This window comes from Corvus hawaiiensis, chromosome 2, assembly GCF_020740725.1.
Source record: "Corvus hawaiiensis isolate bCorHaw1 chromosome 2, bCorHaw1.pri.cur, whole genome shotgun sequence".
NCBI lineage: Eukaryota > Metazoa > Chordata > Aves > Passeriformes > Corvidae > Corvus > Corvus hawaiiensis.
In genome coordinates, this window is record NC_063214.1 from 83,290,047 (window position 1) to 83,309,173 (window position 19,127).

The following is a 19,127-nucleotide window of genomic DNA, read 5'->3' on the forward strand; positions in this document are numbered from 1 at the left end:
TGTTTCTTGCTGTGGAAACTATAGTGACTAGAAGTATTATATCATGGAAAGGAAACATTTCCATTCCTGGGGTATCCAGGCAGACAGATCTAAAACATAGCGGTTCTAAGAAAATGCATCAATTCTCAACCCAACAGATGGCATGGGTGTGTTAACTAACATAGCAACATATTTTCTATTAAAATATGGGAAAAAACAACAACCCCCTCCCCATGTTTGTTGGTTGGTATAAATTCAGTGAAGTTGTTGGTTATTTTTGGGATATGTACCAGAGGGCTGCACATTTAGTTTATGTAAATTGATAACAGCAACAGCCTGTTAATAAGTGTTTTGTATGGAAATATACCTAGAAAGACACGATCTGTCTTTTTTGGGAAGGGAGTTTCCAGACTGAGGAGAAAAATAGATATGAGATGGTCTAGTGCTCATTATTAAATTCTGAAAAAATATAATAACAAATTAAGCTGCAAGTTTGCTAGAGATGTGCCTTCAGTTGGAGTTGGGTGCTGCCTTAGAGGATACTTTGGGGAGATCTCTCTTTTGCAAATTGGATTGGTGTGTGCTGAAACAGTGATAATCTGACTTTAATTAAAAGCATAAATTGGTTTGGAGTGTGTTTTTAAGCTACCCTTCTGCATCATATCCAGAAACTTTCAGCCCAGCCCTAGAAACCCATTAGCCCAGGTCGGAGAAGGAGAACATAGGGGATTTGTATTTCCCGGTATTGGCATCATATGGTTCAGTTTACCTAATTTGGAAGAACCATTTCAGACAGCCATGCGCCGGAGCTGTCTTCCAGCTGGACATGCTTGTACTAAACTGTGTGCATCTTTATGTGGCTTTCCTAATGGCCCCAGACAGAGTCCATTCACAGCAGTTCGAATGTTTTGGGTTGCATTTTCCAGAGATTACCTCTGAACGTGCCCCTTGATCGCAACCCAGGGATACATACATGGGCGCCTTGTTCCCGTCTGTCCGATTAACGGGCATATGCTCCCAGCCTTCGGAGAAGCACGGCTAGTAGCCCCAAGCTGAAGGCTGTTTGCTTCAGATTTCATTAACTTTCTGCTTCATTATTCCTTCCTTTTAACCAGTTAGAGCCACCAATTGCTTTTCTCTAAACTTACCCTAATTATCAGGGGTCCCAGCCCTGTAAATCAGTACACTGTAGAGCTGTCTTAAACTGGCCTGGGAGACCCTGTTCTCATCGGTTCTGACAACTGTAAGCTACTGTTCCCTCACACTGTTTAACTCAGACCACATTGGGAAACCACCTCTGCCCCTCTTGCCGGCAGAGGTTTGCATCCGCCTGGTTTAAATCTACTGTCATGTGCTCTCTTGCTGATTTGTATTAGCCTGTGTATTAACTTTGGTGATTTTTTTTTAGTTGTTTTTTCCCCTTGAGTTTGCCTGTTTTCTTGAAAAGCATCTCTATTCAGCAACTGCATATTGTTAAAGTCATTCCTGAGCCTCCATGAGTCAGGAGCTTTAAAGTTTTATTAGCCCCATAAAAACTCTTCACAAATGAAATGACTTTTGATAAGTGTGCATTTTGACAATGCGAATTTGTTAGGGGCTGTTGGTGAGTGGAAGGCATTTGGGGTTGAAACGTCAGTTGGCAGGAAGCAGGGAGCCCAGCACCCTCCTTCGACCCCTACCCCCTTCTCCAGGTCAAGAAATGATTTTCATTTCAGAAAAGCATGCCAGTATTCTTCATGCAAATCAACTAATAAACATATTTGTAAATTTACATTCACAAAAATAGCAAATGACCAGGGGAAGCATTTGTCTTTGGAGATTTTATTTTGTGCCAACAGAATACCCTTTTACGTGGTCTAAGAAAATCTTAGAGTTATTTCAGTGTTGTTTTTATATGCAAGTTGTGAACTCTATTACTGCCTTTAATGCACTTTGAATACATGGAGTAAAGGAAAGCCAAAGAAGTATATGTACATCTGTGCTTTTTGACATTCAGGCAATGTAGAGCTGAACTACAAAAATGAGTTTTTTAATGCAAATTTAAGAACATGTCATTTTTGAGAGAGAAGACAGTGCAACACATTATGTTAGTGTAAAGATTTGTGTTACACATGTTCAGCACTAGCGACACAAAAGTCTTGTTTTCTGTAAGTGGTAGAAACCCCATGCATTGAATTTTCCAGTTATGAAGAAACATTAAAGAGGAAGGTAAAATTGTGAGGTTCTGGTGATGACTGCTTCAATAAAGTCCGAGAGTGATAGACATTTTGAGGACACCACTATGCTGGCGGTCTAGCTTTTTCCCCCTTGTCATTTCAACAAGTTTTCTTCTCAGTGCATTTTTCTGTCAATAGAAAATATGCTTTCTTTTTCTTTTCTTGTGCATCTGAACTCATATATATTGTAGAGAGAAGCAAGACTGACCATTGTGAAAACCCTTGAAGAGTTTGACTTTGGCCACGCGGAAAAGTGTGTCAGGATAAACTCTGTGTCCAGCGGCCTTGCAGAAGAAGATCTAGAGGTGCTTTTGCAGTCCAAGACCCTTCCTTCAAGCATGATGCTGCCAAAGGTTGAAAATGTTGAGGAAATAAGATGGGTGAGTACCAACAACACAGTAGTTTTTGACTGAAGCTGTTGGGCCAGGTTCACACAGGCGCAGAGATGAATGGCTGTGAGTTAAGAGGAAGGCTGCGAATACCACATGATGTTGTTGCTTGGCTGAGGTAATTGAGAAGTGCATCCACTTAAATGTGTGTGTGATGTTCTGTATGAAAAGCGTATATGGAACACGTTTATAAAGAAAACCAGGTGTATTTCTCCCACAGCTGACAAAGAACCAATATTGCTGTCAGAATATATTACCAAAAATAGAAGGGTAAGTGCCTGACTCTTCTCTAACTACCCTAACAAGCAAAATTACTGTCTGTCCAAGAGCCTTAGTTATGTGCATTGGGAGCAGGAGATGGGAAACCATGTTAGCAACATATGAAAAAATGGGCTGGGGGGAAGGTCACTCCTTGGGGCAACTGGAGGAACAAACAGGAAGCTTTTAACTAGTGTTTTTAATTAGCACAGATATTATTTCCTGAACAGTTCTCTACTTCTTCCTTTTTAATTGCTGACAGGTGTGTTTGTGTTTCACAACTGACTTTTCAGCCAATAAAAACCTGAAATGTAAATGGTTGGCATGTCAAATTACTTAAGAAAACTTTGAAATAGGCCTAATTATGCTATAATTGATTTTAATTGTCAAAAAAGAGGGATGCCTGTTTGGATATACCATTATTGCTGTTGATGCCATGATGATTTTTTGCCTTTTCTTTTATACCCCTGTTATACCTTTTTACAACTTCTGTATTCCTAGTGCTTTTTGCCTACATTCTTGGACTTGTTTGTTCAGCTAAGAGACTAAACATTTTAGAAGCTTCATAGCTAGGGATCAGTGTGCCCCAGACCCCAAGGTCCTCTCCAGAACACATTCTGTAAACTAAGATAGAACCATCCAGGGGAAGGTTCCTTGGGGAGGGGGGCTCACTTGAGCCTCTCATTGAGGATTTTTTGATAGATATGCTAATTAGTAAGACCTATAATGATATACCAGATCTTTTGGGGGTGTGCATTGTGGTATGCATTTCAGTGCATTCCACCTGGACGTGTGCACCTAAGGATCCTTAAAATAAATACCAAGGTAAAATCCCTTTTTCCCTTCTAACTGTGTTTGACTCTTGATTTTAAGACCAGGAAAAGGCATCACTGTAACTTGCCAGTAAAGGAATAATGCTTAATTATTCACTTTATAATTTTGCAAACCGCTAGCTGAGCAACTAGCACACATGCAAGCTGTGATGAAAGGCAGGCAGACGTATTAGGATCTATTTTAATCTCAGCATCTAACCTTGATCAAACCATTGAGATCAGCCTGAGCGCACAATGGAGCACGGCCCCATATGCTGGGTATGTGACAGGCCCCATCCATTCCGTGGCGCTGCCCCTTCAGCCTCCACCACTCGCCACGGAAGGTTCACCATCCCCATCCACCAACGGGTAATTAAATTAACCAGAGTACACCTCTCAGGGTTTACAGCCATGTAAGTGTTAGACATAACTTGTCAGTGATGAATATTCATGATACCAAAATGGCAGAGCCCTTGCTGCCACCAAGTAGGTTTTGCAGGGAGATGGGATGCCAGGGCTCTTTGTCCTCTCATCCTCTTCCACTTTCCCTCTTGCTAACTTTTATTTCCATCATGGAAAACAAGCCAGCCCCAGAAGCTTCTTTTGCTTCCCTCTCCCTTTGCCCAACCTTTGCACACAAAGAACATACTCTGCCTAACACCGCTGCCTTCTTTTCCCAATCCTCCAAAAATTCACTCCAGCGTGATTTCTCAGCCTCCCAGAAGCTGTTTCTCTCCCCCTACGCACACCCACTCCCCCCCTTCATTTTTATTTATGTGCAGCAGAAAACCTGGAGGCTGATGCACAACTAAAAGATGGGCTTACTTGTTTTCTTTTGTGTGAGAATCTCTTGCTTTCCTTTTGTCCCTAGTGTGGGTACTTGTTTGACTGGCATGGCTTATTGGACTATAACAAGCGTAACTCTCCCTCCTTTGTGGCGGGACAATTCTCCCACAAATCCCGACCAGTGTGCATTCTTCCCGACACACTATTGGGTGTGCACTGGAATTGAAAGAATTGCTGAGGCCTTGCTACTTCATCCCCTCCCCAAGCTTTGTGGGTTTTTTTTCCTCCGCCTTCTTTTTTTTTTTTCCCTTTCTCCCTGAAATGAACACTTTACCGGGCCGGAAACATTTAATCGTCTCCTTTTGAAAAAAAAAAAAAATTAATTGAAACTTCTCCACTCGTTACCTTTTGTATTGGTGCTTATTGCAAATCTTTTACAAGGGAGAGGAAGGGAGGCAATATTTAATTAAATGTGCTTTTTTTTTCCATACCTTCAAAACAAAAGATAGGAAGAATCCCAGGAGTGTGACTTTTAAAATATTTTAAAATAAAATGAGAACTTTGCTCTTTAACTTGCAGCTAAAATATACACACAGTAGCACTTTTAACTTTTTTTTCCTCTTAAAAAAATAAAAACCAGATAGGGGTCTTAAGAATATATACTGATACCATTGTATTACCTCATTTTCTGCATTTGCCTGGGTGAACTTTACTGTTTTCTGTCACTGTAGTAACCTGCTGTACTGTACAGAGTGAATTGAAATTTTTTTTGTCCTTGCACATTTTTGAGTGGAATTCTCTTCACTAAAGAAAAGTTACCAAGAGGGCCATGGTGATGATGCAGAGCAGAGATGGGAGGGCAGAATTCTTCATCAGAGAAAGCTGTGATTTATTTTGGCCTAATTGTAAAGTTACTGCAAATTGCTGGAAAGCTTTTTTTTTTTTTCAAGATCTGGGTGATTAGATTTTCCTTCTTTTGGGGAGGGGTGGTGGGGGGAAGCTAAAAGGGGAAATAACACCTCTAATCCAGCTTCTGGTAAATAGGCTGCCAGCTTTTAAAATGAGTTTCCTTTCTATTAGTCAGAATATTATGCTAAGCCTTAAGCATTAGTTTTTTATGTTGCCATAGCAGCCTTATTCCTGCAGGGTTGTGACCTGCGATGATTACAGTACAAAGCTTATAGGGTCTTGAAACCCCCTTTGAAGATGAAAAGTCTTTGATGGTTTATATTTATGCAAATCTCTTAGATATGATTTACCCAACTGAGACTGAATGGAGAGATGATTAAAATTCCCTTTCCTTTGATATCCATTAATAGTCGAATATTCCTTAAATTTAAAATATATGCATATGTGATTTTTGTCTTTATTTACTAACATTTTTGCAGTACCTGCAATATGTTTATCTTGACACAAATTACTCGATCTGGACAGACATAAAACATTTACAATATAGGGCTGAAGGTTTTTTCCCCCCTTTTTTTTTTTTTTTCCCCTTTTGAAAGGGGAAAAATCTGTGCAAGAGCTTTTGTATGTTTCCAGATGATAGATTTTGGAATTTGGGCTACCCCACTGGCAGCTCAGAGCTAGCTGTGAACTGGTCTCATGGAAAAAATTGGCAAGCTTTGGTCTTCAAAGAATTAAACTTCCTTTTTAAGGCCTTCCTAGGTAAGCTAAAAAATTATGAAGAAAAGCCTATTGAACAAAAGGGTAACGGTGCCGTAATGAATAATACGGATGCCACTTAGAAGGCTGGGGAGCACTTCCAGTGATGGCGGTGCTGGACCTGAAACAAAACCGGACCTCAGGTACAGCAGCACTTCATTGTTTTCCAGAGCCCACGGATTTGCATTTCACTAAGCCAGGGTGAGAGGTGCTAAGCTTGGATTTTTTTTTTTTTCCTTGCAAACCAGCCTCCAAATTTATAAATATATGGGAATGCTGCAGTTTCAAATCACAGGCCTTGTTAAAAGCTGTTTCAATTTTTTTAGTTATCAGGCTTTGGGGTAGGGAGGGGTGTTTGTTACAGTCAGGTGAATATTTGCCATGTTGTATATACATGTAGGCTGTTCTCTTCTCTTCCCTCTGATAGCTCATTCTGTCTAGTTTTAGTTTTCAGACAAATTCTTACATCACCTAAAAGGCCGAACACTTGTAGAACCAATGAATTTTATCCCCTTTGTGGAAACTGCAATGGGCTTGCTGAATTTTAAGGTAAGAAAGTCTTGAAGTGTTCATATTTAGCCATCTCAGCAAACTAGGATAAGCAGAATACTCCTCAGTCTCTCCCTAATTTCACCAAGGAAAAGAGGTTAAAAAATACAAAACATATTGTTCAATCCCCAAAAACATTTGCATGTTGAACTCTGATGTTTGTATTGTAAAGGCCTTCATAAATTCAAAATATTCCAGTGACAGAACAGTTCCAGACAGTCCACACCAAATAACAAAACCTCTCTTCATTCCTGTTATTGTTTTGAACACACTTGGAGTGGAAATGGGCCTCTCCAAAGATTTGGAATACTCAGTTTTGCAGTACACATGGCTATTTAGTAGCTGTCAGACTCAACTTTTGTATACACGTAATTTGAAATAAGAGTTAATCATCCTTTCACTATTGCTAAACTTGAAAATCTTTATAACAGTTTCTACTAAAACATTACAACCAAATTCCATGTTATCGTTTCTTTGTGTGTATGATGGAGTGTTTAATGCTAGGATTAGAAGTAGAATTAACTTTGAAAATATCTGAAGAACACGCTCATTTTTTAGGTTAATTTTAGATCAAATCTGATTTATAAATTTCATTTTAATATAAATCACTCCCCAACCCTTACTATCGAGTCCAGGTTTCTCAGAAAGGCAAGGCAGTGTGGTAATGAAACGGAAGAACTCGTGCATGCACAAGGAACTCTGTGTTCCCCTCCCAAGCTCTAAGGGAAAAGTTTCAGACCAGCTGAGGACACACAGATCAGAAGTACCTCCAGAAGTACCTCACAGGCAGCCTGATCGTTTGATACAGCCATTTATCTTACAGCACACGCTAACCTATCTGGGAGCATAGTAAAGCCGTAACCAAACAGACACGCTCCTGTCCGGTGTGCAAACACAGATCATATTTTAAACCATGGAGGTTTTTCTTCACCTACAGTATTTTATAGTGGAGGTTTAATGTTGCAGTTGCTGATGCTGGCAGGAGAGTTGCCTTTTAAAGCACACTCTGTTAAAGAATAATCCTGTGCCCCACCAGCTGCCACAGAAGAGCACCCATTAGTAGAGCTGGTAATTACATGTCTCTCTCCATGTGCCTTAGCCTTAAAAGATACTAATATTATCCAAACATCAATATAAAATAGCAATATTACTCTCCTCATGAAATAGCTATAGCAGCAAATTTTTAAACTTTTATTTTAATGCTTTTCTGCAGCACTTGTTGCATTTTTAACCTCCTTAGCTTATTTTTAGTTACATGTAGCAGAAGACTTCAAATTGGCAATCCTTCTATCCTGTAAGGAACTTAAAATAATTGTAAACTATTCATATTATTTATTTCATAAAAGAGATTCTGATCTTTATATCTGTTTCTTGTGCAATATATTGCATGTCAAACTAGTCAAATTTAATACTTTTTGTTGGTTTTTACACAGTATTTGCCACATCTTGTTTCATATTGCTACAAATATCTGAAGAAGTGGTCACAGTAACACCCAGGGCATAATGTAAACCAGAAGGTGGGGAACCTGTTATTGATGTCCTGTATTTGAAATCTGGGGATATGGGTGCTTAGGGAAAGAAAAATACTTTTTCTCTTTTGCTGAGTCATTTTAAAGCACTGTGCATTGTGGAGCATCTACAGTGGCTTTGCTTAATAAGAGCAATTTTCTTGGAAAGATTTTGGTAATGCTGAGTTGCTTTAATATCCTCTGTAGTCTCTCCACATCCTGCATTTCTGTAGACATTAATACTCTGTTCTCATTTGAAGGCTGTCTGTGAAGAAGCACTGAGAGCAGGATCCCAGGCTGGCTTTCATTTGGATGCAGTTGTCTTTGGAGGAGAGGATTTCCGTGCCAGCATAGGTTGTTACTTTTCTCTTTACTATAAATGTTTATGTATGGCATTTGCATTGGAGAAGACCATGAAATTTCTAACAGAAATAATTAATGACACCTGAGTCTCATTTTATGTTTTTGTTTTTCTCCTTAATTTCTTTTCAATGCAGAATGTATCACTGGCAAATTGAAACATGGTCCTTGTGTTACAGGGCACTGAGACGTTCTTGTGCTTCTTGCCAGTCAGCACCAAAAGTTAATGAAAAAACAACAACAACAACAACAAAAAAAAAAAACCAAAAAAAAAAACAAAAAAAAAAAAAACCAAAAAAAAAAACCAAAAAAAACCCGCCCTGCTGAGTCACTGAAATAATTTTAAAATACTGTATCCATAAACAACATTCACATGCTTTTTAGAACTATATTTGAAAGTCCTAAAATTCTGGTGTCTGCTTCACCACTTCTTTACATACAACTGTCACTCAGGCTTTTGACATCAAGCACAAATACTCTCCTGCTACATTTTGCTTTCATAAATTTATTTTAAATATGTCGCATGTCAATACAGCCACATATTCACATTAAAGCACTATTAGTCTTCCCAAAAAATAAAAAGTGCTTCACCATTTCTTTTGTAAGAGGGCACTTAGCTTCTGATTCAGTTTAAAGATAAAAGATAAAAGCACAATTCTATCAAAAACTTCTACATTAAAAATAAGTATGTTAATGTAAAAATCAGCATTGCTTTACTAAAATATTCCTTACAGACTGAAAATCTGTATGTAAATAGTTACCTTATGGTTATTATTGTTATTATTTTTTTTCCCACTAGCCTTCACATGAGTACGTTGCTTAGCTGGTGCCCTGTGAGCACATGAAGTCTCATGAATACTTTTGCTTCTTCTCAGAAGTCATCTACCATCAATTTTTCATTCAAATACTAAAGCTTAAATATTCAGCTTAGGACATCAGTTGTGACAAGAATCAGAACCAAGGAAAGTGCAATTCTATTCTCAGTGTGAATTTTTTAACCATTTAGTTGGACCCAGTATATCAGTTTGCATAAAGCTTCTCCTGCTGTAATGCTTCTCACTGTACATGCAGTAAATAGTAAAATCAAATAATTACTTTCATTTTAGTCAAGTCAGCAGTCCTTACCAGACAAAGCTTCCACTGACTTCAGGCTTACAACTTCTGATTTAAACTAAATCAAAATCTGAATTTATAAGCTAGTGTTTAAAGGGACAGTATTTTTTATTTTTGCTAAAGCAGCTTTCTTTTTTCCTCAGAAAAGTATCCTTTTGACTCTATAGTATAGCCTTACACCCCTCTTCTGTTTTCTAAATCAGTTAACTAGAATCTCAAACTTTCCCTTTTTTTTAACATAAGAAATATTTAAAACAGGAAGGTTTAAAACACTCTTGTCAGCTTTTCTTTGTTCTCATTATTTTCTTAGGTGCAACAAGCAGTAAGGAAACTCACGATATTCTATATGCCAGACAAAAAATAATAGTCACAGCAAAGGCATTTGGCCTTCAAGCAATAGACCTTGTTTACATTGATTTCCATGATGAAGATGGGCTCCGCAGGCAATCAAGAGAAGGTGCCTCAATGGGATTCACTGGTACGACTTTCTGCCGATGTCTCAAAGGAACACAGATCTTGCTCATTTTAAATATGTTGCTACATTTACTGTCACTTAGACAAATAACTTGATTTTCATTTCAGGTCATTTATTGAAAAGCTCATTGATATCAAGCTCTTCTATGTTTATTAGTGTCTTAAAAATTGTGGCTGGAAATTTTGCCAGTCAGAGGCTGCTTTTTAAAACCACATGCCATGAAGCGTGTGACTGGTTTTGAAGAGAAGTTGGGGCAGAGGCTGTGCAGTGATTCCTCCCATCACAGAGCATGGGAAGGGCAATACTGTACTCTGCAATGGCCCCTCCACAACTGGAGCCCTTTCTCTTTCTTTGAACAACGGCAGTAGTTAAAAAATACTTTTTAGGCTAAAAAGTTGAGAAGCAAATCTCATATGCTAATTGCTAGGGGAAAGTTATTTTCTTATTGTTTTCTTTGGTTTGTTTTTCATCTCCTGGCTTTCCCCCCAGTAAGTGCTGGTGACACCTATGGGTATTGGCAGACAGCAAGAGCAGCGGGCTCCTTGCCCCACAGTCCTGTAATGCAGCCTGTTACCCTGTGATTGGTGTGCCAGGTCACTCGGACACCCCGTTGGGACAGTGCAGACACCAGAGATTGGGGGTTTGCAATAGAAATCAGCCAGTTGACACATGCATTAGAGAATTCTAACATACAGGACGAATATTACATTATTTTTCTCTGCCCACCATCCAGGATATATGTACATATGAGAATAGTACATCCCTTAGGTTTCTGTTACCAAAAACATGGGTTCTGGCAATGCCACCTCACAAACTCTGGTTTTACAGTTAGCTGTACATGATATCTTAAAGCACCAAACAGAAAAATAAGTGCAATTTTAAGTGATCTTGGCATGCCAGTGAAAGAATAGCAATCAATGCTTTTTGGCACAAACTCTGCTTTATTGTCTGTTGAGCTTTGACATTTGCAAACCCAAATCTTGTTTTGGAGGTGAAATGGTTAGCTCCTCACAGCTACATTATCCACGGCCATGTGGACTTCCACCCTTCACTCGTCTGCCTTTGAAGTTGGGAAAATAATAGAGCTGCTGAATGGTAGCACCTGCTGACGGCTACCTAGTCTCAACCAATATTTCCTAGCTTAAGGAAAGGCTTGATTTTTGAAAAAACATAAACATCTGAACCTCCTGTTGACAGAAGACGGAGTTGCAGATGCCTAGCACCTTTGAGAGCACTCTTTTTGAATGCTTAATATGCATTTAAATGCTTAACTGAGGCTGCCAATTTAGGAAATTTAGCAATGCTCTGCATAACCAACGCTGGTGGTGATTTGGACTCCACTGACCTTATGGTGGAAGTTGTCTGACCTTAAGACAGGGTCCAGACAGAAGACAAAAAGGTCACATAGCAATTTAGAGTGTAGAATGACTTTCTAACTTGGCCGTGCATGTGTCATACTTGCCTTTTCATACAAGGAGTAAAGGTCCGTGAAAGGTACAGATTTTATTAAGGTACACTCACAGCACCTGCTTTTTGCCTCCTGCCTTTCTGCAGCTATCATCAACACATTTCCAAAATTCAGCAAACAACCTGGCAATCAGTCCAACCGTAATTAGAGACGGGGCAATACTGACTCTTCTAATTTGGTGTGGGGAAAAAAAATTTAAATCTGTTTAAGCTAAAACAAAACAACATTTTTCCTTTTCTTCTGCAAAAAAGAAAAAATATTTTAAGTCCATCTAAAATATTTCTCTTGTTTTTTGGTTTTCTTGCTCTCAGTTTATCTAATATTTTTATAATCTTTCTGGTTTGTTTTGCTTAAAATAAAATGTAATTTCAACACTGAAAGCAAAATGATATTTTTCCTAACCTATACAAGTGTTTTTTCCAAATCTATATAAATGTAACATTTTAACATTTCCAATTTCACATTCATCACAGAAAATTACAAATGGGCATTAGCTTAATCCATGACCTTGCATAAAGCAGAAGTATGCACATTGTTTTTGCCATTGACAGTCCTCTGATAATGCAAAAGTACTGAAATGTCACCCTAACAAGTTCAAAATGTGCAATTCTTCTAGTTTTTAAATATATGATGCCTCCCTGCTAATTTTTTTATAAAGAATCAAAATCATTGAAATCTACAGAACTAAAATGAGCTGAGTCTTGCAAATTGCTCTCATAGCTGGAGAAAACTCACTTATTTGCATGCACAGGGCTGTACTCACCACCCTCAAAAGCAACGCAAATCCAAAATATTCAGCGAAGTTATATGTCCTTAGATGTTCCCATATTAGGCCAGTAAAATTGTCCTTAATGCAATCAAACAGCTTCACTCAAGATTAAACAAGAAAAATAATATGATGAAGCATTTACCAGGTATTTAAATATTATTGCGAACCTCAATGCTTATTGTAGCCAAGTTCTCTTTTCCAGTTACCTTAAAATCAGCCTGGTTTTCCTTCAGTGAGTGTATAAAAGTGAAATCAAATGTTTTCAAATGTAATTCAGCCAAATTAATAGTCTTTTCATATGACTATTTATAAATATTTAAAAAAAAAAATATATATATACACACATATATATATATATCCACATTCAGCCAGCAAGATGTTTAACACTACTGCTACCTGTGGACTTTAAATCAGTGTGTTGCCTATATAAATGGGCATAGGTTTTAGGAATGTTTATGTAAAAAATTAGGTAAACCTTGCCATAAGCTTTAACAGCTGACTTAGTCATTATAAAGTCCTGTGCTACATGCTGTGAAACCAGATATAAATACAAAACAGTCTAGGTGTCCTCTCTTTTTCAGTCTTTTGTAGAAGACTGAAATGACACCATCATACAGTTACCTAAAAGACTTGACAAGTATTGATTTAAAGCACAATATATCAAGTGGTACTGTAAAAAAGATTTCGTGGTCATAAATTTTAATGCCTTCCAATTTTGCACTCTCTCAGTAACTTGTCAATAAAAACAATTCTGTTTAAAATATTTACTTGGTTCCTGCATGGCATTATGTCAGTTATTTGGATAGGTAGACTGTGACAAAAATCAACTGAGTTCCATAAATCAAAAGTTGGATTATATTCTCCATAAATTGTTCAGTAGTGTTTAAATTATGAAAAAGCATAGTTTACTACTATAGGTATCTTTATCAAAAGCAAATCTTTTTACAGAAATGTTTTACACTTTAAAAAATCATATAGATGTATTTTTAATTTTGCTGTAATTAGAGATTGACTTTAAATATAATTTAAAATATGCTCAACATTTTTTTCAGAAAGTTAAGCTCCTTAGGATTTTTCAAGAAATGCTTGTACACACTTCAATTTTGGAATTAATGGTTTAGCTAGGAGAATTTGTTGTATTACAAATAAGGAACATCATCAACTTATTAATGATGACATTTTATTAAACTGACTAACAAACCTCTGAGTAGACCTAAGGTAAAACACATTAGTTTAAAAAAAGTCTTTGTGTAATTTCTTTCAAAAATTATAGTTCTTAATGGGGTTTAAGCTTTTACCTATTTTTAAGGTATTTTAAAAATAGTTATGATATTGAAATTTCAAACTGAATATTTGCATGCCTGTAATATCATAAACTAAACGCTGTTTAACAAGAAATAAAATTGAGCTACTTATGGCTTTTTATCAAAGGAACGTAGCAACGCTAAAGGACTACTACTTCTTTGCTCATTTAATCAAGGAGATTTTCTTCGTACTCCAGGTTATCACTCAGACCCACTGCAGTTTGATGAAAGTAATCCCAGGGATTTTTGCAGGGGTGTTTTCATTGAAAATAGGTGTATCCCTGCGCTCATGTGTGAGACTTCTCAGATCTAGTGATGGGCTGATTCCTAAAGTATAGCTGGCTCAGTGTCAGTAAAAACACGGGAACAGACCCCGTTGTGCAGGAAACCTCCTTAGGTCCTGACACTTCCAACTTTTCCTGGCGTGCAAAAATCTCGCTTGCGCAAGAGGCTGCGGCGGCGGCAGGGCGGCAGGGCTGTGGGACCCTCGGTCTGCAGGGGACTGCTCACTTGCTGGCAGGATTGCAGGATCAGGCTCATCCCTCTAACTAGTCTTGTTATCTGGCACCGAGGAGAGTCATTTATTCTGCAGGAAGCTGGGAGTTACAGTAGCCTCTCTTTATCAATACACCTTAAAAGCAAATCAAAAATTCACACCGGTCTGTGAAATTCCCATAGAAATGAACTAATAATGTCAAACACTGCACTTTTAAAACTGTCAAACAAATTAGACATGTATTTGTTTTAAGGTAGCTAAATTCAATCACAGATTAAAACTGATTGTGTGGCTGTCGATTCACGCTTGAAAATCTCTAGTGAAAAAAAAGACAACATATATTTTTATTTTCTTATGTTTATACAAGAAAGGATTAAAAATATGCTTCATAAAACCTCAGGGCACTGCTGGTGGTTGTTTGATATACCAGTGACTAAATAAATATTACAGCCTACCTGCAACTACCAATAATTGCAGCAACAACAGTTTAAACAACATCAAGGATTATACGGTGCTAAGACAATACCGAGAATTTAGGGCATGATCCTTAGGCTACTGGTAACTTTTCAGTCCTACAGATCTCTTACCATCTTCTTCAGATTTCATTTTCTGAACACATTTTAATACAACTTATTTAAGACTGGCTGGAGCTGTTATTTATATAGTCAAATTCAGAGATGCCTTATACTTAATTGTTATTGACAATTGTAATTGCCCGAGACAAACAATTGCACCTGAAATGACTGAGAGAAGATGTAAGGATTGAAATGGGGAGGGAGGAGAAAGAATCATGGGTTCTTTCAAACTATACTGAATGCAAGCATAGCACAAGGTATTTTTACTCTCAAAATAATCTGTCAAAAAACTATCTGCCTGTTTTCCAGTTTTAAAAATAAAAGAAACCAAGTAAAATAATTAGTTAGAGAGCAAGAAAGTTTGCAAGGCATATGAGAGCCTCAAGTGGTTGGAACATTTTGCTTGAACATCTGTTTGTTGATGCATGATTCTGGTGTTATTAATCTTCTTTGTAGGTAAGCAGGTGATTCACCCCAACCAAATTGCTGTTGTCCAGGAACAGTTCTCTCCGAGCCCTGAAAAAATAAAGTGGGCACAAGAACTGATTTCTGCTTTTGAAGAACATCAGCGATTAGGCAAGGTAAATATTTTGTTAATATGCCATAGTGGAACCAAATTTGAATAACATTTAAGATTGAGAAAGGTCGGTGATGGCTCTTTGCTTTTATCTTACGATGTGTGCTGTAACTAAGAGTATTGCTTGGGAAATCTGTCTCTGCATAGTGTATATTATAAATGTATCATTTCCCAATATATTTAGAAATAGAATGGCTATCTTTTCCTTCCTCCCCATTTTAACTTTAATTCTTTGATTACACAGCCTTTTGAGTACCTGCAAGTATCTACAACATCGGAGAATTAAAACTGCTGCTCCATTATGCTGCAGAATCACAGTGTTACTATCAGAGGAAAATATTTGCAACCAAAAGTCAGGTAGTCTGGCAGAGGACTCAGTCTGCACAGACATCTTTTATGGAAAGAAATAAATGGATTAGGAAGCCTTCGGTTTCTAAAAAAATATCTGTGATGGTAGACCTGTTTCACTTTTGGGGGTTTGATCCCTCTAATATGCCCAGTAATGAGTGAATGTACTTTTGAGTGAAACTGCTTGCAGATTGTAGTTCTTAATCACTAAAAATGGGAATGTTTTATGTGCATTTGTACCAATTGCTGGACCTGAATTTTGGATAGAGGAGAAAGTAAATTAACACTAGAATATGATTGTTCCTAATTTAGTGCATCATTGAGTCTCACGTTTCCTGCTCTGTGGGTTTCTGCTATGTAAATATTGCGGTGGTGATGCACAATCTGTCTCCACTTTGTGCCAGTAATACTTAAATTAGGGGTCGCCTGAAGGAAGATTTTATGCTAGTTGCGGCATTGTCAGTTAATTATCTTAAAGGTTATTTGCTATAATCCAGTTTGCCTCTTTTTGAAAGAAAAAAAAGTTGCAGCCAAACATGTTTATCTTAGTCTCAGCCAAGCCTAGGCTAGTTAAAAAGGAAAGTCCCAATGTCGGAATGGGGAGTGCAGATGAGTGGGAATGGTTCACATGTGCTTGTGTGGCATTCAAGTAGGAGACAAATCCCTCCAGTCATGAAGTTCATCTATAAGACTGTGCATAGGGTCTCAGTTTCTCTGGTGCCACATAAATGTTTTCTGCACTTTTTTTTACACTTTCTAGTGGGTAAAAAAAATATGAGATAGCTGCCTTCCCTGTTGCCCTGCATTTCTGATACTGCGGATGTTGTGCCTTAAAAATGCTGTAAAGCTCAAAATAGAAATTATGCTTTCTTCTCAGAGGTAAAGTGTGACAAGGTATTTGCTGTTGCTCTGCCCTTCTCCTTGCTGAGCTATTGCATCCCCTTTGTGGTACCTCAGTGTTTCCAGTAGAGCCATGACTACGCTATTTGGGTGCTGTCCAGAGCAGTGATTTCAGGGTCACTCTTAGAATGCTGTATGTCTGGATCTCTTTGTTCTCTTCCCCTGAATTTTGAAATGTAGCTCTCTTCATGCAAACAATATAGAAATAGAAAATATGTGACTGGTTTTGCCCATTATTCTGATTTACAAGGCTTGGCTCCCTCACAAAAGGCATCGTTACAAACATACTGCTGGTGCAAATGTGTAGGCAGGTAGATGCAGCAAGGAAAAAGTACAACAACTTACTCAGCCAAATATTGTTTATGATGTGTTTAATACTATTCATTCAGCTGAGTTTAGTATCAGAAACTCATCTAAGGAACATCCCTGCCATATGAACAGTCAGCTAGGAGACTGGACTAAATTTAACTCCAGTCCCAGTATCACACAATCATTAAGCCAACCATGTTTAATATAGAATTATTTTGTGTTAAGCAAGCGTTAATCTTTAAATTTGTTTTGAAGCTGCTATTTTACTGACATAATGCTGAGGTTTTTTGTTTATATCAGCCATTCAGGGGGGGTTTACTTGGGTTTGGGGGATTTTTTTTTCTCTTCATAAATGCTTTTAAAATATGTTATAAGCTTCTGTAATCAGCTGCAATAGCAAATTTGCTAAGGGTTTGTGGTGCAGGCTATTTTTTTAACCAACCAGGCTGCATGCTTCATATATTTTTGCATGTAGCCCTCTATCAATAAAAAAGGACTGGCAGGTTAATATGTGAACTTCTGGATCTTGTAGCACTGTTGTATTACTGGACTTTATAACAGATGTGGAAAAATAGTTTTCCATGTAATGCTGGAAACTCGTTAACTGAGTTTCTAATTTGCTATTATGACTGCGTCAGTGAGAAGAGCTTGGACGGTCTGATTACTTAATTTTTTTTCCAAAGCAAACATATCTCACTGAGGGATCCTCTCGCTCCACATCCTAACGACATGCTAAAATGTGAGTAATAACTCTTCCCCCACCACCTCCTGGCAAATACTCCACACAGCGGTTTCAGTAATCCTCGTGTCCTAATGAAACACCTCTTCTGTTTTCCTTTCTCTTTTATTATATTAAAGTGTTCATGTCAGTAAGACGAAAAATATAGCGGTGGTTAATATGGTTGAGACTCGCATGGTTTTACCATGTTATTAATCAAAGTTGAAAGCCTGGAAAAAATAAATGTGAGGGATTTGTGCAGCTGTTTGTGTGGTAGGTAAGTTACTGGTCTGCAGGCTCTAGGATCATAGTTTGCTATTAATTTGATTTAAAGTTTGATGCCCTTAGTTAACAATATTTTATATTAAAATACAGTAATAAGCTTTTATAATCTATTCCGATTTGAGAACTACAATTACCATAATAATCTTCTTTGGAAAGAAGGCTGAACCAGGCTACTTCATCCTGGACACTGAAATGCTTTGACATAGCATCACCCAAATGTGAGTACTGAGGTCAGGAAAAATTAGGATCTCGACTGAGCACTGTGGAATTAGAGATGCTGTGGCAGTGTCCAAAGAGAAGGAAATTAGAGAGCTAACCAGCTGGCCAGAAGTATTTGGGCTTGCCTTATGGAGATAGCCCTGTCTGAGGGGTTGCTGTGGTTTGGTTTCTAGGTTGTTTTGTTTGTAGGGCTGTTTTTCGCATTTCTAATCCAACTAAAAAATAGCATGTCTAGGAAATAAATGGCAACATTATGTTTTGGACAAGTAGATACAAATGCTGAAAAAGTACGTTTTGTATTTTATTCGACTATTTATTAAGTGCTCTCCTTTGTCTAGAACTTTGAGATCTAAAACTGAAAAGTGCTTAAAAAGAAAAGTGTTATTTCCAGGTTGTTTCAATATTTTTCCAGTAGAACTGCATTACTAGGGGATATGCTTTTCAAAATTAAAATTTTCATCCTAAAGAAAGCAGGCATAGCTGTTGGAAAGTCTAAATATAAGATAAATGTCAGTGTGCTCAAAAATGAGAAAGAAGGGTGATAAACATCATTCCAGTAGTCTAAAGAACAGATTCTGTTAGAAATTTCTAAAGCTATGTTAAACAGGGAAGTCATCTTATAAATACAGATTAGCTGAATCTAATGGGAGAAGTTACCATCCTATTTTAAGAATATCTGATTTCTAACAATGAGGATATAAGAGTCTTTACTATTTAAGTAACTCCTGAGTTTTATTTTTCCAGTACACTGGATACAGGACTGTATCTCTTCTATATGTAGTTAGTGTTTGTATATGACAAAAATGTTAGATATTGAAAATGCATTTTTAAGCCGTTCAATGTGTAAATACATCAGGAATAATATCATTATTGAAACTGAATCTTCCCAAATTGCCTTACTTTTAAATAAAATTCAAATATAAAGAAAAACAGAAGAATAAAGTAAAAGGTTGATTACACATTTATCTCACATACTAATTTACAAATGCTTTCAAAGCACCCACATATGAAACTAGGGAATAACTAAATGATGCTGCCAAGGTCACTTG

At 37.5% G+C, this 19,127-nt stretch overlaps 1 protein-coding gene and 1 long non-coding RNA gene across 6 annotated transcripts in view; one reads left to right on the forward strand and one right to left on the reverse strand.

Annotated features, from left to right (window-relative positions):
- The window catches only part of CLYBL (citramalyl-CoA lyase), an 83,203-nt gene that overhangs the window by 51,273 nt on the left and 12,803 nt on the right, over nucleotides 1–19,127 (forward strand). For 3 of the 4 annotated variants that reach the window (XM_048295873.1, XM_048295875.1, XM_048295874.1), the window contains exons 3-7: nucleotides 2,387–2,575; nucleotides 6,553–6,654; nucleotides 8,423–8,516; nucleotides 9,946–10,113; nucleotides 15,179–15,303. In XM_048295873.1, the coding sequence (XP_048151830.1) occupies nucleotides 2,387–2,575; nucleotides 6,553–6,654; nucleotides 8,423–8,516; nucleotides 9,946–10,113; nucleotides 15,179–15,303 (678 nt within the window). Of the gene's footprint in view, nucleotides 1–2,386; nucleotides 2,576–6,552; nucleotides 6,655–8,422; nucleotides 8,517–9,945; nucleotides 10,114–15,178; nucleotides 15,304–17,539; nucleotides 17,596–19,127 lie in introns of all 4 variants that reach the window. The other variant, XM_048295876.1, reaches the window with a different exon arrangement.
- The window catches only part of LOC125322211, a 79,611-nt gene that overhangs the window by 21,232 nt on the left and 39,252 nt on the right, over nucleotides 1–19,127 (reverse strand). The gene's annotated exons all lie outside the window — the stretch shown is intronic.